At 37.6% G+C, this 25063-nt stretch overlaps 1 protein-coding gene across 2 annotated transcripts in view; it reads left to right on the forward strand.

The window, feature by feature from the left end:
- The window catches only part of LOC117995860 (protein apterous-like), a 102423-nt gene that overhangs the window by 9319 nt on the left and 68041 nt on the right, over window positions 1-25063 (forward strand). For both annotated transcript variants that reach the window (XM_034983872.2, XM_034983871.2), the window contains exon 2: window positions 9178-9500. In XM_034983872.2, the coding sequence (XP_034839763.1) occupies window positions 9178-9500 (323 nt within the window). The remainder of the gene's footprint in view (window positions 1-9177; window positions 9501-25063) is intronic.

The following is a 25063-nucleotide window of genomic DNA, read 5'->3' on the forward strand; positions in this document are numbered from 1 at the left end:
GAAAGGATTTTTTGAAATTCCACCCCTGAGTGGGTTAAATGGAGGTTTGAAATTTATGAAGTCCACGCGGGCGAAGTCACGAGCATAAGCTAGTTTTTATATATTTCTAAAAACTCATAGTAAACGTAAAAAAATATCGTTTTCTCTTTATAAATTGAATAAGTTATTAAGTAAGACTTACCTACAACAAAGTGATCTTTGCAAAAATAAATTTGGGTTGAAGTCGTTAGTCATATAGGATCCCTTTAAGCAAGTCTTTGCGTGTTACGTATATTTATTTCACTGGGCACTCTAATTCACAACTTTCCTGTGGTCTTTATCGATGCGTTTTTTACATTCTTGGATGTTACAATAACGATAATTACTATATTTTTCATGTAAACTAGTATAGAAGTCATGTTTATTAAACTTTGGGAGGTTATGCTGTTGTTTACAAATGCATGACGTCAGAGCACAGATAATCTATCGGCCAAACATGGCCGACAGTGTTTTTACCTGTCTAAGAAAAAAATATTTTTAAATTAAAGTTTTACGGTTTTTAGGGCGCAAAAAAATATAGTGTTAATTTTTTTGATATAATAGAACAAATATTAACCATTTAAGACCAACTTAAAAAAAGTGTCAAGTAGCCTATTGAAGTCATTTTTTGCATGGGTATAGACAAAGACCAAGAGAGTGACATAGACTTTTTATTCCGGAAAATCAAAGAGTTCCCACATGATTTTTAAAAAACCTAATTCCACGCGGAAAACGTTGCGGGCATCAGCTAGCAGGTAGATATATTTTAATATTACAATAAAACAATAAAACTAAAAGCTAGCTCTATCTATTTACTATACAAATCATGCCCGCGGGGAATGGTGCCAAGAATACTGGCTGCATTCCCGCGCTGGACAGTCAGGCTAATACGTTGCGCAAAAAATGAGCCAGCCCTTCTGTCACCAGATGAGGCTATTAATCGCGGTCAATTAATGTCTCGTAATTTTTTTTAGCACTAAAACTCCATGGCCCTAGGGTCTCCACGGCAAATGGAACAAAAGTGTTACTCTCGAGAGAGGCATACTTGCACCGCTTGCCATTTTCAGCCATTTCTGCTGCGGCTCCCGATCTTGATGCTGTCTCCCTGATATGACACGGGGCCAAAGTGTCAACGCAAGTTGCGTCCGACATTAGCCCCCATCGCTGTTCCCAGGGAACCAGCGTCAATCTATCAGTTCTCTTGCAGGTGCTCAATGAGCGCAGGAATGTCTATGGTAGCAAGAGCCCTTTGAGAGCCATACCTAAATAGCCCACCAGAGCTCCTTTGGCAAGAGAGTCCGTAGATTTCAAATTTATCAACCTCTTTTCCACACGGACATAATATATGTGCTGATGGCACTGTAGTGTTTCCAATCTGAGACCTAGAGAAACACAAAACTTTCGTTATCTAAAAGTGTGCCGAGATTTTTTGGATGGCAAGGCATGAAGCCAATAGCCAGTCTTCAGTTTTGTAAATCAATTTGGCAGGTAGGCATAATTCAGTTCAATTCAATTTCAACTTTTCTTTATTGCGAATTTGGGTTAGTTTACAGATCTTAAATGTTTAGTAACAAAAAATTTAATTTTTCAAAACTACAACTTTTACTAAGAATTTGTAGGGTTCCGTACCCGAAGGGTGGTACTGCCGTACTGGGACCCTATTACTAAACCTCCGCTGTCCGTTCGTATGTCCCTCCGCCTGTCCGTCCATCTATCTGTCAATCAGCGGGCGGAATCTCATGGACCATAGCAGGTAGAGTTCAAATTTTGACAGTGTGTATTCCTATTGATGCTAGGTCGCCATGCAAATTAAAAATAAATAAAAAGTGTCTTGTACGATGGTACGGAACCTTTCATGTCCGACTCACACAAGAACATTTTTTTTACAAAGTCTTATTTGATAGAACAATGTAAAATATCCCTACGAGGCATAATAGAGTTGCATATAATTAAGAGCAATAATTTACGTTTTACGTTTTTTTAAAATACTTACTCCAGATGAAAAGTTTAGTAAGTTTTGGTGGATTTGGTAACGAATTGAATTAAATTGGGTGTAATTTTCGCGCCGTCAAGCGCGGCAGAGCACGGCAGTTGTTTTTTGAGTTTCATTATTAGTTATTGCTCATTCAATTAAAATTCATGTAGGTAATAATAATAATTATGTTAATCACGAGTTTCTCTGATGATATACAACCAAATTTTATGATTCTTAACTACAGTTAACAACGCAGATGTAAGACTATCGTTCAAATAAATGGTTTGGTAAAAATAGTTGGAACAAACTTTGAATTAAGTATGTAGTTTTAGGCACTTACATTATTGTTAACAGATTCGGGCTACGAATTAAATGGTGTATGCAAAGCACATCGATTAACTATTTATTATCAACTAGCTTATATCGTTGGTGTATTATTTTGGATTTATTACCACTGTTTCGTATTATTTCTTTGCTCAATTATTTATATAGATTTGAAAAATTATTATTACTAGCTTATGCTCGCGACTTCGTTCGCGTGGACTACACAAATTTCAAACCCCTATTTCACCCCCTTAGGATATGAATTTTCAAAAATCCTTTCTTAGCGGATGCCTACGTCATTTTATTTATTTATTTTATATCTAATTAGAACGGCAGTGCCACTTACACTAACTAGATGATTAATAATAAATTTAAATACAAATAAAGGTACAAGAAAAAAGACATAAAATACAAAACGATAAAAGATCAAAGAATTTTGAATATGTACGCTGAGAACATTGAATGACATATTCATGCAATGCTCTCAGCGTACTTCAGTAACTCCCGAACCAGTATTATAGACCCATCATTAAATGGGTCCCATTGAGCATTATTGTCCAAAAGCGCGTTGAATGATGCTAATGAACGGGGTATAGGTGACATAGATCTAGCAACAGTGCGATGATGTGGGACCACGAAAAGTTTATTTTTTCGTGGACGATGATTACTGTCGGATTCAGGGACACGTATGCGACACAGTTGGTCATGAAGTTCTGGAGCAAAACATCTCCTCGCAAAATTTGACACATAATTTTCAGTTGGTCGCAAATGCGTCTGACCTCCAGGGAGTTGAAACCTAAGCAACCTAACAGAAATTTGGTTGGGTATAGGAAAGGGTAATATCCATAGCAACGTTTATACAGGTATCTTAGGAAGGCCTTTTGTACTTTTTCTAATATAAGCCCGTACTTTGCCTCGTACGGATGCCAGACACAGGTGCTTGTTTCGAGCTTGCTTCGGACTAAGGCGTAATATAGTAATCGTATTACCAAAGGACTATGGAACTCCCGAGAGTTGCGTAGTACAAATCCTAATCTTCGAAATGAGTCAGCTGCTACGGTGTTAATATGGTCATGGAAGGTCAATTTTTTATCAAAAATTACACCTAGGTATATAGATGTAATTTTATATATATATATATATATATATATATATATATATATATATATATATATATATATATATATATATATGTCATAAATCATAATAGCTATCTGCATGCCAAATTTCAGCCCGATCCGTCCAGTAGTTTGAGCTGTGCGTTGATAGATCAGTCAGTCAGTCAGTCATCTTTTTCTTTTATATATTTAGAGTAGGTAGATGATCATCTTCGTCCGCGAAAGTTTCGGTTTTTTTAAAAATCCCGCGGGAAATCTTTGCTTTTCTGGGATAGAAGCCTATACCCGTCTCCGGGATCCAAACTATATCTGTACCAAATACCTAGATGATGCCTGCGACTTGGTCAGTGTGGGTGTAGGTTTTTTAAAAGCCCCGTGAGACTCTTTGATTTTCCGGGATAAGAAGTAGCATATGTCCTTCCTCGGGATACAAGCTATCGATGTAGGACGTAGGTACTTACTTCATTTCGCCAAAATTGGTTAAGGCGAGTCACCGAGGCGGGCAGCGCGGCAGGTAGATTGAAACATCTATACATAGAGTCGAGTGACGTCACTGAAATGTTGTCTATGGAAACAAGATAGCTTCGTTTTCAAGTTTTTTATAGCTGTGGATGAGCTGTGATTTCACTAGCGACATATTGAACTGTGTTAGCGGTACAGTCACATTACTAGTTCACTCTGATATTACACATAACAACCGCGGGGTGATTACGTATCTCGCGACAGGCTTGCGACAGGCTTAATCCTCGCGATCATTGCTGTCAAACGTCCGGCTAGAGAGAGGCAGCAATAGCCACAAAGCAAAATAAGAAGAAGAGGGACAGTAAGTGAACTGTCACATTTGCTACTGCAGTCGCGTTGCTGTCGCTACTGCAACGTTTTACGTAATCACCCCGCGCGCGCGGGTTCCGGTAGTGACAGTACCACTGTCCTAAGGGATCCATAGGTAATAAGACCTTTTTTGATTTTCTGTTGACTCCACGATAAATTTCAAAACAAAACCTGGCTATACCGGAGTACCTTTTAATAAACGCTGAAATGAAGTTAAATTGTTTTTTGTCGTTTGGTATATTTTAACGTTGTACTATATTTTTATTTATGAATGAGTTTTCTCCTCTTTCATTTGATATCGTACTCGATATGATAACAAAAAAAATTTCAGAAACCCTTAGTTTTTTGTATGTACCTAACATGCAACATATCGATTTTGTCTATTATAAAAAGTAGCCTGTCACCAGCACCATAATTACTAATCGATTGACACCTCATTCGACATACATTTAGAGCCTCGATAACTCAACGGTTAAAGGAGCGGACTGAAAACCAAAAGGTCGCCGGTTCAAATCCTACCCGTTGCACTATTGTCGTACTAGCACAAGCTTTACGCTTAATTGGAGGGGAAAGGGGAATATTAGTCAGCAATTAACTTGGCTAATATTCTTTCTTAAAAAAAACATACATAGGTAGATCACTACCCCTCCTTTTGGTTTTGCCGCAGTCGGTTAAAAATTGGTCATGCCTGTTAAGCATACGAATAGAATACTTAACAAAAGAAGTGCTAATCTCATGATTTTAGCACAATTTTCGGATTTTTTTTCACGCTTACCTGTAAGTATATTATAATATCTTGAATTGTTAAATAGCTATTTAATGACCCGTTGAATAATAATTATCAAGACCCACTTACACCTATTTTTAACCGACTTCCAAAAAGGAGGTGGAGGAACTTTTTTTATGTACGTAAGTAGGTACATCGATTATTTCGAGGTTTCTGGACCGATTTAAATTTTTTTTAATCAACAGAGGATGTTTCCGTGGTGGTCCTATAAAAATTTCTGGATCCAACTCCTCAATCCTGATGCTGCAGGGTTACTGCCCACCTAAGTTATCAAGATTTAGGAAGTGTTCATTGTGAATTAATTTTGTAGGTACCAAACAGCGACTTCATGCTTAGACTTCAAGCCCCAACTCCTCAACCCTGATGATGTAGGGTACAGTAGGTACTCCTAAACTATAGTGATTCAGGAATTGCGGATGATGTAATATTATTTTTGGTGCCAAGCATAGACTACACCATTGAACTTCGGATCTCAACTTTTCAATCCTGATGCTGCAAGGTACTGCACTCCTAAGCCGTGGGGATTCGGGAATTTCTGATGGTGAATTGATACTTTTATTTTATTTTATTTTATTATAGATGCTTGATATTGTAGCTGAAGGGTTGATGTAATGAAGAACCAGCTACATATAGTGATGTTTATTTTACACTTTACAATTGATATGTTATGTACAATACAGACGGGCTCGCGAGCTTTATATAATACAATGCTAGAAGATGTTGACGTGACGAGCGGATGATAGGGAATGTGGAATCTTGTAACGTGCGTGACCAGGAGGATTCCCCACTGCGTTCCAAATTTGAATATTGTTGTGTGGCAGCTGCGAAGTTTTCCTAATAGCTGCCAGCCAAGTAACGGTAGAGGTTGCACCTCTACATCACCCCCCTACGGAGTGAGAAACAGAAAAAAAAAATATTAAGTAAGGCAAGTATTATATACATAAGAATGAAGGAAAAGAACCCTAAAACTAGAACATGTATTGATAAAAATGAGAAGGCAAATAGGATTGAAAGTTGCCTCAATGTTGAGTCTTCTGTAGCAGTATCTGGTAATGGTGTAATACCTCAGGTCATTGTGTACACAATGACTGGGAGGCAGTACTTAAGACCAGAGAAATAAGCAGTGGACCTGTATGCCTAAGTGACACGGAAAAAAAATAATTACAATAAATGAAGCGTTCGGAGTGCAAAAAGGTTGATGACGGAGGAGACGCATGATGAGCAAATCTTCTTCACGTCGAACCTTGGCAAACTCGCGTCCACACAGACCTGAAGGGAGGTTCTGAGCGCGATAAACTCAGTGAACCTGGAAAAGTGAAAAGGTCGAAGGACTTACGAACGAGTGACATCGTGTCTTAGGCTGCCCAGTGTACTACAGGAACATGTGTGCGGAGGCTATACAGCACTCCACAAAAGCTGCTTCACTTTGAAATAAAAGATGATCCGCAATGCACGGAGGAAGCTTTGCTGAAAACCTTACGAATTGTGGCATGGTCCGTAGGAGTTTGTTGTGAATGGAACCATGGAACGGAGAGATTAGTCCTCTTCATACGTGTAATACTGTTTCTTTATAAATTGCTGAAATTTAAATTGTTATGACAGGAAAATTTTACAAAATACAATGACAATTATGACATGACAATATAACTAAATAAAATTGTTCTAAAAAAGTAAAACGTCTATAAAAAATTCCCTTTTTAAAATGAGATGATGAGACGTCACTTATTGTCTATATTGTTCATGGAATGTTAATGTTCTTTTTCACTGAATTTGAAAATTACAAAAATACGTCACTCAAAAATAATTTTCACAAAACAAAATGCAATGTCACAAATATTATTGTTAGAAATTGTTTTTCAGCACAGAAGAAATAATGTCCTTATAAAACCTGGATCCCTCCTCAGGGCGCCTTGGATATGTACTCACAAGGCATGCACGTATGAACCTCGCGTCGGGTTCAGGAGGTTGTGTTGTGGTCAGCGATGTAGGACAGGGTAGGTTGCGTAGCGTGCCGCGTCGAGTTGACTGGATTGCGTCCACGAGGGACACCATCTGTGGCGTCCATGTCGAGTCGCAGTCGTAACTCGTAGCTTTCGCGTTCAGAGGGTGCAGCTAATGTGGCCGCACGTCGATGCTTGTTGCGTTGAGTTGCTTGCACGCCGGAGATGTACGGGAGCAGTGTGCAGGCTCGACCGTAGACGTAGGTACCCAATGTGGCTGATGTGTTCGTCAATAATGAGGGTCACCAATTATGTAGCTGAAGGGTTGATGTAATGAAGAACCAGCTACATATAGTGATGTTTATTTTACACTTTACAATTGATATGTTATGTACAATACAGACGGGCTCGCGAGCTTTATATAATACAATGCTAGAAGATGTTGACGTGACGAGCGGATGATAGGGAATGTGGAATCTTGTAACGTGCGTGACCAGGAGGATTCCCCACTGCGTTCCAAATTTGAATATTGTTGTGTGGCAGCTGCGAAGTTTTCCTAATAGCTGCCAGCAAAGTAACGGTAGAGGTTGCACCTCTACAATATGCTTACAGCTAGTGCCAAAGCGCATTACAAGTTAGACTTATGACTAATAATACTAGCCTATTCGAACAAATACACAAAGGTTCTTATAAGTCTTAGTGATCTACACATGAAATAAATTTATTTACATTTGTATTGAACACGTCTAGGCTCTGGTGCTGAGCACTCAACTCATTTAGCATGGAAAGTGCGCGGAAGGTTGGCGCACTTTCAGCATACCGCGTGCGGAACGACTTTAGCGCGAAGAAAGGCCACGTCTTCCGACATGACCGGATTTGGTATCAAGCAACGGCTTTATGATTACACTCCAAGGCTTAACTTCTCAAACCTGATGATGCATGGTACAGTACTCCTTAACCATAGAGGTTTACGAACTGTTCCTGGTAAAATAGCATTGTAAATGTCCAGCATTGACTTTGTAATTGAATTCCGAGTCCCAGCTCCTAAATCCTGATTCTGGAAGGTACTGAACTCCTAAGCCGTGTGGATTTGGAAAGTTTTGCTGGTGAATTAATATTTTAGGTACCAAGCAATGAGTGTATATATATGAAGTCGGGCGAGCATAATAACAGAAACTAGAAATCAAAGTATAAAGCTCGCCCGACTTCAACATACATACACGTGTAGAAACAAAAGTTATTTTTTACTTTGTAGTGGTTTTGGAAGTCAGTTTTTTTTATTTTTTTTATTACACAACTGATATTAAATTGTAAACATAATATAATGTATCAACTACATATTATTTCATAGCTATAACCACTTCAGGTGAGTAGGTCTACTTTCTAATACCACTTGTTTCTCAGACTTGCTGAGTGTAGAACATTTTTCTATACTTCATACTCCCGAGTAGGTACCTACTTTCTTCTACATTATAGGTATAAAATAAAAAAGGTTTCTACTTATGTGTCCCTTATAGGCTTTGAAACTATCCAGCCGATGTGCTCCATATCGGTTTCATTAGAAAGGCAATAAGGCGAAGATGGTTTAGTCCACTAATACAATGCATTAGGTACATTCTTTTATTAGCGTAGTAGCACACTTTGGGTATCCACTAGTGTGCTATAAATTATAATTCACGCAAAGAAAGTCGCGGGCAAAAACTATCTTATCTGTATACTTTTTATAAACAGTAACTGGACAATTTCTGTACATTTAATAAACATATTTTGAAAATTATAATCAGAGAAAACTTATTTGTCTATAATACGTGACAGATCCAGATGGCAATCGGAAAGGGAATGCCCCACACACCCGCACAGCCTCCACGCTAACCCGGTGATGATATAATATTAAGCTCCCTCTCGCTCGCTCTGAATCGAGGCCGTGAATTTTGCACGAAATTCACGCCGATCTCTGCGCGAATAACATTATGTGCCTCTACACTTGCAAAGTTTCACAACTTTTACCAGTCTAGTTCGAAGTTCTTGTGTCGCGGAGAGCAAAATTAACAACTAACGGAGAATGCCGCGAAGCCGCGAATCTATTATTCCGCGGCTTTCGTGGATTTTCGCGGTGCTAGTGTAGAGCTATTAGTAGCATTAGAAGGACAATGCACTATTTTTAATGAGTATATGTATTTCCAGCAACAGAGTGAGCGGTATCTATCATCGGCATACGAAGCAGGGTCCGAGTTGTCGCCAGTGGCGCCTGCAGCATCACCAGGATCCCCTCGCGACTGCACGTCGTGTCGCAAGAGGGAACCGCCAGATGAGCCACCGCCGCCACCACCCGAAGACGCATGCGCTGGTTGTGGAGCGCGCATCACAGACAGATACTACCTTCTCGCCTTAGAACGCCGTTGGCACACACCTTGCTTAAGGTGCTGCGAATGCAAAATGCCCCTTGACTCTGAACAGAGGTGCTACGCCCGTGACAGCAATATATTCTGCAAAAACGATTACTTCAGGTCAGTTGAGTTCATGAGCCTTTATTATTTTAAGAGCATCAAATATTATCTATTTGGTATAAATAGTGTTGATTATGAAAACAAGGATTGCAATACAAGGGGTTTAATTAATTAATCTGCTAAGTGGTATGCAGATGTCAATTCTCGATGTTTTTTATCGATGTAGTTTAGAGGTGTTATTGCGTTAGGAGGAATGGTGCACTGAGATTTCTGTCAAAAATTTTTACTTGTACTAGACCTACCTACCTGGCAAATTTCATGATTCTAGGTCAATGGGAAGTAGCCTATATAGGTTTCCTTGACTGACACAACAGATGGACAGACAACGAAGTGATCTTATAAGGGTTCCTTTTCCTTTTGAGGTATGGAACCCTATAAAACCAATGCGCCAAATATCAAGTTGAAGGCCCAGTACTTTGAGCTGTAGACCATACTTGGGGAATTAAAGTTCTTCATTTTATCTTTGAAATTATATCCATGAAAATTGATATTTGGGTTTTAGATTAAAATAGAAGACACGTTATTATTCTGTGCTGACACGCCTATTTCATCATTTTTAGAAATTAGACACCCTCATCGACTTTCAAAAAGTCCATTCAAATAAAATAGGTAAATAAAAATATTTTTTATTCAATTAAACTTGCACAACTATTTACTATTTATGTAAGTACCGTGCGATAAGGCTCTTTTGGCGCGTGGTGAAAATCGGAACTAACTTTGCCGTCAAGTGTCCCCTTTGTTCTTGTATAAATAGTCTAAGCCTTTGTTCTGCAACAGCGCCCCTCTGTCAAAGTCATTCAAGTGCCAAAAGAGCCTTTTCGCACTGTACTTAAGTGAATAATTATGAGTTCGTTATTTTCGATATGTTGTTACGAGGTTGTAACATTTGAGAATGTCATAATTAATTATTTTAATAACTTATTTTGTACGGTGCCATGTATTTAAGTTACACTTGTCATAGGCTAATGATCACAAACGATTAAAATTTTAAGTTTTTGGACAGAGCTAACAATCAGCAGATGGTTTTAGTATAGTTGATATTATAAATCTGTTATACTAGAATGTTGTGAAATACTTGTCTTTAAATTAATTGACTGACATGCTTGTTTAAACTACCTATATGGTCCATACTAATATTACATCCATACTAATATTTTAAATGCGTAAGTGTGTCTGTCTACCTGCTAGCTTGGCCGGGGTAATTTATGAATTTATAATTTCTAAATTGTCTCTGGTCTGGTCAGAGGTTTCAGCTAGTTCCCACCCTACCGGCAAAGCCGTGCCCGTACGATAACGCGCAGAAACCGTTTCGGGGTACGTATGGGCATAATGAAACTGCCACACCCCTTCCAAGTTAACCCGCTACCATCTTGGGTTGCATCATCACTTTCCACCAGGTGAGATCGCAGTCAAGGGCTAATTTGTTTCCGAATAAAATAAAAAATAGGAGGCTGACGTCTGAAGCTAACGACATCGCTCACAGACAAACATACCTACTTATACTTACTATTAATCCCAAGGTACTCGGTACGTATAGTCCGCGACAGGTCGAGATGCCAATCGGGGTACGAGGTGGTAGGACGTCCCGCACACTCGCACGTCATCCGCGCTATCCCGCACCGGGCTAGCGCGGGGGCTGTGCGGGTGTCCCCACCCCAATTGGCATCTCGACCTTTCGCGTGCTATACAGCTATTCGTACTTTATTCCATCGTGGGTAAGAAATGTTTAATGAAAGTCTAGATTCAGGCACCCAGGTACATCACGTGGGCCGTCACCCATCCCAGGCGGTATCTGATGAACGTTTTACAGCCCGCCTTGGCCACAATTCACTCCATGTTATCACTATCACGTCGAGCACGTAGGCATCTCAATGATGCATCTCTACGGGACACCGGACTCGCGGGGAATAAGCGATGAGAGAAAGCGATGCTCTAGGATTATGTTGCTATTTTATCTTCTAAATATGTAAAAGGACTAGCTTATAATCGCGACTTCGTCCGCGTGGACTAAAAATTACAAACCCCTATTTCACCCCCTTAGGGATTGAATTTTTAAAAATCCTTTCTTACCGGATGCCTACGTCGTCGGGCTGAAAGGCATGCAGATAGCTATTAGCTATCAGCCCTATCCGTCCAGTAGTTTGAGCTGTGCGTTGATAAATCAGTCAGTCAGTCAGTCACCTTTTCCTTTCATATATATAGAAAAGGAGACTGGCCGCGTGACTTATGTTTCAATACACAGCTTAAACTACCGGACGGATTGGGCTGAAAGGCTTGCAAATAGCTTTTATGATGTAAACATACACTAAGAAATAATTTTTGAAATACACTCCCTAAGGGGGTAAAATAGGGGTATGAAATTTGTGTACTTCACGCGGACGAATTCGCGGGCATAAGTTAGTACAAAATAAAGCTCAAAAACCCGACTACTTTCAATAAACCCTGAAATATAAGTAGGTACCAATTAAAATATTTTTCTATTGCTTACTCTATTTTAATAGTGTCCTATATTTTTATATTTTTTAATGAAATCATTTTCTTTCTTTCATATTATTTGACATTCCACTAGATACGATAGCAAAAAAATTGAGTGACTTTTAGATGTTACGTCCACCACTCCTATTGATTTTGTTCGTATAAAATGTAGTCTATGTTACCTGAGCCTTAATAACGAATCTATTGACACCTCATTTATTAAAATCGACTCAGTAGTTTAGGCACTACGCTGGAACAAACATACATACGTAGACTGCTAAAATCATAACCGTTTTGCTTTGCCGTAGATAGGTAAAAATGCTAGCAGGTAGCGCAGTGGTTGCTGAAAATCGTTTTATCAAATCAGTGAATTGACCGATGTATCGGCATTTTCAAAATAGATTACTATTAGGATTATTAGTCTAAATTATATAAAAGGAAAAGGTGACTGACTGACTGATCTATCAACGCACAGCTCAAACTACTGGATGGATCGGGCTGAAACTTGGCATGCAGATAACTATTATGACGTAGGCATCCGCTAAGAAAGGATTTTTGAAAATTCAACCCCTAAGGGGGTGAAATAGGGGGTTGAAATTTGTGTAGTCTATAAGCAAGTCAACAATAAATTAAGTTGCTAACTTTTAGGGTTCCGTACATGAAAAGGAAAAATAAACTAGTATAGACTCACTTCGGTATGTGTGTTTGTCTATCTGTCAAGATAGTTTTGCTTAGAAATTTGTGGAGGTATCAAAGTGAAAATATTAAAATCAATTAAATACTTAATTCTACGATCCTTCGGAGCTGTAAAAGTTAAGCTTCTAAATCACAGCCATCAAAAAATATGGCCAGTTTCGCTGCACATTTTGACACTCCCTAATAAATATATATATATATAATATATAAGGTATACATAGGTACTTCTCTTCTATTTTGAAAAGAATATGGTTTATAAGTTAGTCACTTGTGCCACTGCAAAGTTATTACTTAAGTAGCTTAGTCACATTCCATATCATTATTATAGCTATAAATAAAAAGTGACTAGATCGTTGAATTCGGTTACTGAGATTTCCGTAGGTAGGTACACACTCCTATATTGTTATGTCTACCGACTACCACAAATGGTTGAAAAACATGACTTATTATGTATTAGATACATCAAAAATATTATTAGTTTAGCCTCAACAGCAGACCATATTATCTACATAAGAATCTTAATAAAAAAATATACCACTCGATGTAACTGAATAGTAACTAACTTCGTATCTTCGCACTGAATAAATAAGTATGTTTTAGTGTGGAGATTAAAGATTAGCCCGGAAAAATAAACAGACAGACAAAAAACCTTTAGTTTTGAAAATGTACGTATGTGACCTTAAGAAAAGGTTTTCACATTCGCACTTAGGCGCGGTTTAAACAGACGTTAACCCGTCTATCCCATGCAACATACGAAGCCTAATTTTTTAATCATTTATAGACCGACAGACCATTCAAGTTTATAGCGCGTTAAATTAGTACTCTTATTTCAGTACTTACTCTTATTATAAATGCAAAAGTGTGTTTGTTTGTTGGTTTGTCCTTCAATCACGTCGCAACGGTGCAACGGATTGACGTGATTTTTACATGGGTATACATAGATGGAGAGTAACATAGGCTACCTTTTATCCCGGAAAGTCAAAGAGTTCCCACGGGATTTTTAAAAACCTAATTCCATGCGGACGAAGTCGCTAACTATATACCTATTTTGTATAGAATTAACGCGCCGAATGTAAATTCAAACTTTCTTGTTTCCCTTTCATTAAGTATGTGTGTACATAATTCAACAGCGCGTGTGCGCTTGTCTACAGTCCAGTTCAATGCAATGTGACATGACGCCCGATGTACTCGAGTTGACGACGTACGACATCGATTTATTAAGAAAAACGGACAAGTGCACACTGTTCCTGCAGAATTGGTAGGTATTCCGTAATAGAAAACTTATATTTACTTGAAGTAAAATTACAAAGTTATTATTGCATTGAAATTTTTTTCTGGGCTTTAGATTTGGTTTGTAGAGTATGTGTGAGAGTACCAACTAGTACTAGTACTACTAGAGTATAGTAAGTAAAGTCTGCCAATCCGCACTTGGCCAGCGTGGTAGACTATGGCCAAAACCCTTCTCACTCCGAGAGGAGACCCGTGCTCTGTAGTGAGCCGGCGATATGGGTTGATCATGATGATGATGATGTAATCTATAAAAAAATCCACGACAGCATACTATTATGTCTAAGATTAAACCACAAAATAGAAAATAAAAACCGGTCATTTTTCACATTGCCCACTAGATATGGGCATTATGTATACGGACTGGCATTATTCATAGTGATTGCACCATTCAAGTTGCCCATAACAAAAAATCGTTTACAGAACAGACTATGTAAAAAGATCTTTTTTGGGGTAAATTCAAGACAGACACGGAGGTTTTTCTCATTATTCTCTCTTATAGGTTCTTACGAGTAGCAAGTATCAAATGAAAAGCTTTTTCATTCGAGTACGGAACGCTAAAAATACTAAAATAAGTTAGACGATGTTCATAACTTTCAATTAAAGTGATCTTAAAACATGATTTATTTGACGTGAGTATTTTTTGAACAAGTTGTGGTACCTAGGTAATCGATATATAATTTAGGTCTCCGGAAATGTATATAATCCTTCAATGTATAACAATTTCTAGGAAATTGTAGGTAGGTATATAATTCTTAAAATCCGCAGGAAACATTAGTGAAATAGATTTTATTAAGAACTAGCTGACCCCGTTCCGGCTTCGCTCGGGTCGAATTTAGAAAATCGACGGGGGTTTGAATTTCCATAAATCCTGAAACACGTATTTCTTCATTGTTGACCTTAAACACAAATACCAATTTTCATGCAAATAACTTGAAAAATGACGGACTTTCATACAAACTTTCATCCCCTATTTAACCCCCTTGGTAGTAGAATTTTCAAAAAGCGTGAAATACGTATTTTTTTTAATTTTTAACATTTTTATTTATTTATTTATTCAGATACAAGTTAGCCCTTGACTGCAATCTCAACTGGTGGTAATTGATGATGCAGTCTAAGATGATAGCGGGCTAACCTGGAAGGGGTATGGCAGTTTTTAATAAACCCATGCCCCTTTGGTTTCTACACAGCATCGTACCGGAACGCTAAATCGCTTGGCGGCACGGCTTTGCCGGTAGGGTGGTAATCAGCCACGGCCGAAGCCTCCCACCAGACAAAACTGAACGCTTAAATACCAATTTTCATCGATGTAACTTCAAAAATGACGGACTTTCATACAAACTTCCATCCCCCATTTAACCCACTTAGGGGTGGAATTTCGAAAAACCCTTAGTAGATACTCTTTACAAAGAACACAACTTTAAAATTTCATGTCTCTAGATCCAGCGGCTTAGGCTGTACGTTGATATATACTTAAGTCAGACAGTCACTCAGTCAGTCAGGACTTTGAATTTTATATATATATAGATTCTATATATTTCCTACATATAACTTTCTTCCTGAATTTAACATATTATTCAAATATGTTAAATTCAGAAAGAAAATTGTCTCAAGGTACCACGTGTGCAAGTGCAATAATTATATTTAGATATCTGCCTGTTATCTAGTAATGCATATCTATAAGGGTCAAATGTGGCCCAGAACGAAATGTGAGGACCCCGACTCCATGCACTCTTGTCTGTCCTACTACCCGTAGAGTGTTTTAGTGATACGTGAAGCCAGAAGCTCGTGATGAAGGTGCAGTGCAGCGAGTCTTCTGGCATATCAAACATATCTGGCAAAAAATCTTTAATCATTATTATCACCATCGGAAAAAATGAAAACGGTAAAAATTAACTAATGTTAATGAATACCTAGAGCATTCATTCATTCATCATCTTAATAGAAGACTAGCCTATGCTCGCGAATTCATCCGCGTGGTCTACACAAATTTCAAATCCCTATTTCACCCCCTTAGATTGAATTTTCAAAAATTCTTTCTTAGCGGATGCCTACGTCATAATAGCTCTATCTGCATGCCAAATTTCAGCCCGATCCGTCCAGTAGTTTGAGCTGTGCGTTGATAGATTAGTCAGTCAGTCAGTTAGTCAGTCAGTCACCTTTTTCTTTTATATATTTAGATTAAACAAAAATAATTAACAAAAAGCAATCAGTACCCTTATTATAAATACGAAAGTGTGTTTGTTTGTTGGTTTGTTGGTTTATTGGTTTGTTGGTTTGTTGGTTTGTCCTTCAATCACGTCGCAACGGTGCAACGGATTGACATGATTTTTTGCACGGGTATAGATAAAGACCTGCAGAGTGACATAGGCTACTTTTTATCCCGGAAAATAAAATAGTTCCCACGAGATTTTCAAAAAACCTAATTCCACGCAGACGAAGTCGCGGGCATCAGCTAGTCCCTCTATAAATCATAAATTACGTCCTATAATAACCTCTCCGTATAACAAACTGTGTGTGCTTATGTTAAAATCATATTATGTGAAATGCTGGCGACAACGTGACGTTCGTGTTTGCACAAAAAAAAAATTGCGCATTTTGCGAAGGCTATATTAGAGGGATAGTTATAAAAACATAATATAAGTAGTGTAGAAAATTTGACTTTCAACATTTTAAATCATGTACGACATCAGCTACCTTATACTTACTACCTTACTTACCTACCTTACGAACAATAAAAATTCCAACATAAAATTTAATATTACGTAATTTATTCGGTCATCGAAACGGATTCGTCCGCAGGCCATCGTTGTTTGACTTTATATCGGCGTCCTTTACCTCTCAAATAACATTATCAGCTCCTAGAGCGGTGAAATACAAGAAACAATAAACGTACATCGTAAATATACGTTATGTGGGCATAAATCAAATCCGGCCCTGACTACGAGACACTTGTTAAATTGCTCATAAAAGTCTTCAACGCAACGAATACGCGTATATTAGAATGGGTTTATAGCATCTCGAACTCGAGTCATCGGCACGTTTGATTGGCACGACTGTGCGGCAATGCTCTCACATAGTCGAATCATAATAATTATAATAATTACTAAGCTAAGTGTCCACTAAAAATAAAACTTGCAGAAATTAATTTTGACAAGCTATTTGGATCATACTTGCATTGTGGAAACACTTGCAGTGTATATCGATTAATTTCTGCAAGAAAACTTTCAGAAACTGTCTTCCTGCGAGTGTGCGGAAACCAAGGGCTATATGGAATTCATAATAAGATAAATTATAACGTTCCACAGAATGAATAAATTTCCAAACTTGTGTAACATTATTTTAAATCGTTCTTTTCATTATTCACGTTACACGCTTTAAATAATAATAAAAAACTAACCTACCTAACAGTTAAATTACTTCGTCGAGATGATTTTAAGTCCATTTGGAAACAACGAAAAATTAAAATGCCGTATAATTTTAGAAGTAACAGAATGTGGGAACGTATATGATGAGGAAATCTGTTAAAAGATTTGATCTTTACTGTACCTACTAGTGAATCCAACAATTTAGGCCATTTAATTAAACTTGTCATGATTCAAATAAAATGTCATAATAATTTGTACCTACAGTTTTAATTAAGGAATCAAACGGAAGGATAAGTAATTATCGATTCCATATTATGTTAACTTATATAATTTTATTTACGATTCCATACTTTAAAATTCTTATTATAAATTCAAAAAGACTGATTTAATGACACATTATTCAAGTTTATCTTTAGTATAAAAAATTATATCATTGATTTTATGCTTTACATTTTTTTAATACTGTGCGTATTCTTATAAGATACGAAACCCTCGGTGCTCGAGTCTGATTCGCACTTGACCGGTTTTGTGTCTCATTCATCCCGTGACTCTACCTAGACCGGTTCGTACCTACTTAGTCTACATTTGTATTTTTCACCACCTACAGTAAACAAGGGTGCATGTGAGCGTTGCAAGTGGAGTGAGCTTGTGACGGCGACACGCCGAGCTTTGTTTGTAGCCACACTCGTTCATTGTATTATATTATGCGTATGCGAAATACCATAATTTCGAGCATATTATTGTTGGTGTTGTTATGCTCCAAAAATATCCGGAGGCTTTGTTTTAGAGGTGAGAATTAGACAATGAGGAACATTGCTCAACTGTCTCACAAAATATCATATTATAATTTAAAGAAGAACTCTCTCATGAATTAATTAGAGAGAAAATCAGCAACGACAACGTGAATGAGATTAATTTCTTAAAAAAAGATCTGTTTAGACATTTTATGTGTGAGATTTGTTTGACTTTTATTGGCATTCAAAGTTTAGATAGGTACTTCAGCCAAAAAACTGGCCAAGTGCGAGTTAGGCTCGCGCAACGAGAGTCCCGTACTACAGTCGTATTTTTTCGACTTTTGCACGATATTTCAAAAACTATAATTATGCTTAAAAATAAATAAAAATCTGTTTTAGAATGCACAGTGAAGCCCTTTCATATGATACCACTTCATATAGTTATCTTACTTCGAAAATTGAAAATACTGATTTTTAGTTCATGTAGTCATGAACTAAAAATCAGTATTTTCAATTAATTTTTTTTGTGTGCTGTAACCACAAATTCACGATTTTCAGATTTTCTCCCTAATGTCTGCTATAATACCTACCTACCTATGTGCCAAATTTCATGATTCTAGGTTAACGGGAAGTACCTACCCTACCCTGTAGGTTTCTTGACAGACCGACAGACAGACAGACAACAAGGTGATCCTATAAGGGTTCAGTTTTTCCTTTTGAGGTACGGAACCCCAAAAAACTAACGAGTAGGTTATTATACCTACTTTTTTTGTAAACTGTATACTTATAGCATAGCGGTCTTGCCTCCCAAGGCAAGACACTATAACTTTGGTGATATATAATTAATCGTGATTGAGGTAATTCCATAATAATTATAGATCAGTATGATATAATATATTATAAGTAGGTACTGGTTGAAATAATATTATCTATTAATAAAATAGATATAAGATGATACATGTCAGCCAGCACTACCATGCATTAGCGTAGTAGGAAACAGACAAGCATTATATGCTTGTTTTTTTTTAATTTATTCATTATCGGCGCACGCTTGACAACGATCACACCTGATGGGAAGTGATGACGTGGCCTAAGATGGGACGCATTTGCTTAGAAGGTGCCTATACCCTCTTGTTTTAAAGATACCCTGATTATAATTGGCGGGAAACACTGATCTCGGAAGAGTATTGCAGACCCTAGCCATACGTATAAGGAATGACGCAAAGTACCTATATGTAAGTATTTCTTACAACACTACGGCAAGACGCAGCGCAGGTAAGAAAACCTGCTTTTACTACGGTTCACCAATTAGTCGTAATATACACTTCATATCGTAGCAGGAGCTAATTTTATTTATAGTTAGTCCTGTCATCTAAAGATTAAGTTTAATTACTATCAGTACCATATCTTTATGACACACTCCCATGGCGCCTTATCACGCGCATCTACAACTGACTAAAGTTTATGAACAAAATTTTGATATTCCCACTATGGAATTCAGTTATTTATCATGGGAATCTTGTCAAGACCGCATTAGTTAACAAATCCAAAAACAAGTGGTAATTCAAAAAACGAATGCCTTGCCAAAAATTGATCAATAATTAAAGTTTTTCACCTTTCAAATTGGGCACCATACACCCGCCTTATTGTTTTTTTTTTTAATGTATAGCTAGTATCATTTGGGTTGATGTAAGGATTCTAACGACACCCCAGTTATTAAAATCTGTTTAGGAATTTAGAAGTTATGGTGGGATAAAAAACTCACGTAATATAACGCCTACAATCTGAGAAAGGACTCGCCATATTTGCTCTATATGTCAACCGTCAGGTACGGGCTACCGTACTTAAACCGTACATTTGACATGACAGTTGACACATAGATCAAGTGCAGCCAGCCTTTTCTCAGATTGTATGCGTCATACATACCTACAGTAACCTGAAAACATTGCACACCTTTTTTTGGGCAGTTATGTACTTTCATCATCATATTATGATCAACCCATCACCGGCTCACTACAGAGCGCGGGTCTCATCTCAGAGTTATGTACTTTATAACACATATATTATAGTACTGTTTCAATATAATATAAAGAAAACTAAATACCATTCAAAATCTGATACTCATAACTCTTTGACGTTCGAGATCATACTCGCTATCAGACCGTGTCGCCAATAAACATTTCTGAAAAGTAATTTGCTTTGAATTTTTTTAAATTAAGTGACTGTTTCTTTGTATTAAGGATTGTTGTTGCTTGAATCTAGCAGGTTGAGAGGCAGAATTAAATTTGTAGCGAAATTAAAATTATATTACCGTCGGAAGCTCGCGTGACGTCACGGCCTATGCGCTTGCGCGTTGCCCGCGGATTAATACAATCAAACTCTTGCGGATCACGCAAACGCTCATTTTTTTGACATGCTTGGGGTCAAAATTGCTACCTACTTTTATATTTTCTTGGTATCGACCACCCACAAGTTAAATAAGTAAAATAAATAAAGAAAAGAATAGAAAAGAAAAGTTTATTTCTTAAATTGTGCCACACATTACATCTAATAATTACACCCGCACTCAGAGTCGCTAATCGTTACTTAAGATTGAGTTAAAAAAAGACAGATTTATGTGAGAGATATAGCTCTGTCTCGTTTTAACTTAACATAAGTAACGATTAAGCGACTCTGAGTGCGGCTTTATAGTTGTTTATTCCGGTTTGCCTCCATTTGAGCATTAAACTAACAAGCCTTAAGCAGAAGAAGCGCTGGAACAAACTGTGTCATGTGTAGCACAACCCGAAAAAAAATTCAATTTTTTTTATTTTTTTATTTCTTTAATTTATGCTGTATGCCTTGAAAAGCATACAGCGCTGATTTTCAGCCAGGGCCCTGAACTGGGTACAACAAACTTCTATACCAACCGTGTCAAATATTTAGGGACGAATTGGGTAAATAACTGTTAGGTATGTCTCCTCGGGTAGGTTTTAATCAATAAAGAATAATAAATTATTAGGAATTAATAATAATTAACTACATTGATTATAGCTCACCGAATTGAGTAGGTATTCTTCTACACCAACCGTGTCAAATATTTAAGGACGAATTGGGTAAATAACTGTTAGGTATCTCTCCTCGGGTATTTTTAATCAATAAATAATAATAAATTAATTATTAGGAATTAATAAAATTAGGTACATTGATTGATTATTCTATCGTTAGCTCACCGAATTGAGTTGGTAGGTATTAGGTGTTGTCGTACACAAAAACTGTCAAGAGCCAAACTTTCTTAAATATTTATTTACCGATTGAAAAATCAGCCTTTAAATAGCGCTATATATTATATAGATATACTAGTGAGTTGGTGCAAACCACGATCGAATTGTGTATTTTCTCTGATTTTGGTATGTAGGTAGTTATCTAAAATGGCATTTATTGAATACTACCGGATGCTACTGCGCTAAAGAGGAATGTGCCTAGTGCATTGTTTAAGGGGTCGAAAACCACCTTCTTTAATTATTATTGCCTTTCAAATGAAACCGGTTTGGAGCGGTTCCAAAATCCTTAACGGACAACGGTAGAATTTTTTTTTGTGTTTTATATATTACTAGCTTATGCCCGCGACTTCGTCCGCGTGGACTACACAAATTTCATACCCCTATTTTACCCCCTTGGGGGTTGAATTTTCAAAAATCCTTAGCGGATGCCTAATTCAATATATATGCCAAATTTCAGCCCGATCCGTCCTGTAGTTTGAGCTGTGCGTTGATAAATCAGTCAGTCAGCCAGTCAGATTTTCCTTTTATATATTTAGATGATAATTTTTGTTTGGCCTGTTTGCTAGAGAAATGTGAATTGACACAATAAATAAGAACAATTTTTTTCTTACAGAACGCGACCTACGCAATAAACGGTCAAATAATGATAGAGATCACTGTATATGAACAGAGGAACGATCGCAGAATAGAAGATATCTTTACAATGGATTATATCTAATTGATACCCTGTCGCTCTACAGTGAACGAACCACCCCAGATGTTATTAATTAAACAAGTTGATTCAAGTATAATACCTAAAGATGTTTTCTGACCTTATAACATAGCATCTTGTAAAACATTACTTGATAACATGTTTCATCCATACTGATATTATAAATGCGAAAGTGTCTGTCCGTCTATCTACTAGCTTTTCAGTTAAAGTGCATTCGCGAATACAATGAATTGAATTGCAATGAAACTGAACAAAGTACAACGTTAGTATACCTAATTGTATTTCATAGTTTAACCATGACATCGATAATTCATAGTAATAAATCATCAGATCGTGGTTGGGTCAGGGTCCATGCAGCATCAGGTTTGAAGATTTGGATCCCAGAGTTTATATTATCAGTATATTATATAAAATTCAAAGGCCTGATTGACTGACTGACTGATTTATATATCAACGCACAGCCTAAACCGCTGGTCCTAGAGACATGAAATTTAGTGGAGGGTGTGTTCTTTGTATAGTAGGTAAAGGTAGGTATCTACTAAGAAATAATTTTTCGAAATTCCATACCTAAGTGGGTTTAAAATGTATGTAGTATACGCGAAAGAAGTCGTGAGCATAAGCTAGTAAAGTTATAACGACATGAGAAGGAAAACCTTTTGTATTGGAGTCCCATAAGAATCGCCACGGTACAGGAGAAGTAAATCGGCGGAAAAGCTGACTGATCTATCAACGCACAGCTCAAACTACTGGACGGATCGGGCTGAAACGTGGCATGTAGATAGCTATTATGACGTAGACATCCGCTAAGGAAGAGTTTTTGAAAATCCAACGTCTAAGGGGTTAAAATCGGGATTAGAAATTTGTACAGTCCACGCGGACGAAGTCGCGAGCATAAGCTAGTCAAATATACGAAAGTGAAGCTATTCAAAACTGTTTAATAAAGCATCTAACGGAATCACCTTCTTGTACCTAGGGTGTAGTCATCGACCGATTCAGCAGTGTGAACTAAAACAATGCAACATACAGATCTCATGCGATAGCGATCACTTATGAATGAAGTAGCGATCGGGGAATAGATACATGCTAAAGTAGTGGATTAAAATTAATACCTTTTTGTTAAATCAGCGAGCGTGCTATCCTAGACCTGTATCACGGTTTTACATTCAGAATAAAAATACCTAGTGCATGCCTGAGAGTTCTCCATATAATGTTCTCAGTGTGTAAAATCTGCCAATCCGCACTTGGCCAGCGTGGCAGACTACTGTCTAAATCGTTCTTATTCTGAGAGGAGACCTGTGCTCAGTAGTGGACTTGCGATGGGTTGATCGTTAATATGATGCATTTATATTGGTCCATTCGTTTGAGCGCTACAATGCCACGTAGATACACGCGTTAAACTTATAACCCCGGGCTATTTGCGTTGGTGGTTAAAAATGCAACTCGCTGACTCTTGTAGTGCGGTCGTCTTGTGGCATACGATCACCTTTATACTTTGCCCGGAACTTGGAGTCTACTGTAAACATAAACAGAGTTGCACGCGCTCAACAGACGGAGTTATCGGTATCGCGTCCGGGTCAGGCGGGCCTGGTGCGGTCAGATATGGGGCACGGCGTCCACAGAATACCTATGTTATCGGAGACCGAGACTATTACGGCGCCATGTTGATTTGCGCAATCAATTCGCAAAACTTGATACGTCTATTCTATGCTATGTATCAGTATATTATACGGTCCGCCTCAGAATTCGAGTAGCAATTCATTTTTTTTCATTTATCATTCATGCATTCCATGCATCAGTACCCTTATTATAAATGCGAAAGTGTGTTTGTTTATTGGTTTGTTGGTTTGTTGGTTTGTCCTTCAATCACGTCGCTACGGTGCAACGGATTGACGTGATTTTTTGCATGGGTATAGATAAAGACTTGCAGAGTGACATAGGCTACTTTTTATCCCGGAAAATAAGAGTTTCCAAGGGATTTTCAAAAAACCTAATTCCACGCAGACAAAGTCGCGGGCATCAGCTAGTTGATTATATAAGTTATTAAACAATTATTTTTATAATTATAATATTGAAACCCCGTTGGGGCACACCAATTTTAGCAGGGAGACGGCGCTTATTAATCGTCAAGTAGATAGTCATTAATTTTGTACCTAGTAGCCTTTTTCGATTAATAATTCAGCAAAACTATTGCATCAAAAATCAGTCGCATAAGTTTCCTTAATAAATCCGCATAAGACCTTTTTCTATAAACACGCCACACAAACTCTCAGATGTGCGCACAACTATGCCGTGCAGTGTAAGCGAATTCGATCATTAAGGTGCTAAACGAGTTTTGGCGTTTGGCTGTACCTGTGTATCATTTTGATATTTGTTCAATTTAGTTAAGTCTATTCTATCCACGGAGATAAATTAGTATAAGGCTCTCTATGACAAAGACAAAAAACTCAGTGGGCTTTAACCATTTTGAGTCACTAATAACCAATCATATTTTTTTCCTACCATAAAGCACCATTAATGTAATGACAGCTTTAGTGCTACTACGAGTACTATCTAGCTAGCCTATGGGCTAATAAGTAATATTATTCTATCTCAAACTTCTACTTATGATTAATTTCTAAAAGTAATTTACAATCCAATTACTGTCCTTAGTTTATTCTAATACGTAGGCACTTACAGTTAGTTCACTATGTTCTTGTGACCTAGATAAGATGAAGTAGCACAAGCACACAAACGCTGCACTTGTGCACTTTTTAACACTAATTCGAACAGCTTGGTTCTTCTGAGCCTCCTTTTGATGTCCGTGTTATCTAGAAGCTTCACAGTCTCCAAATTAACATGATGGCTAACTCGAGCTTCTGCGTACTTTTGGATAATTTAATTTACGAATGTCGAGATCGTGATTTCTTACATACCGGGGGATCCTACGGGTTCCTTTTTTCTTTTTGAGGTACGGAATTCTAAAAGCAAACGAGCGTAGCGTGTTTGTGCGTAGTAATGGACGGTCGCCTAACGGATTCGCTTTGAGCAG

This window comes from Maniola hyperantus, chromosome Z (genome assembly GCF_902806685.2).
Source record: "Maniola hyperantus chromosome Z, iAphHyp1.2, whole genome shotgun sequence".
Taxonomy (NCBI): Eukaryota; Metazoa; Arthropoda; class Insecta; order Lepidoptera; family Nymphalidae; genus Maniola; species Maniola hyperantus.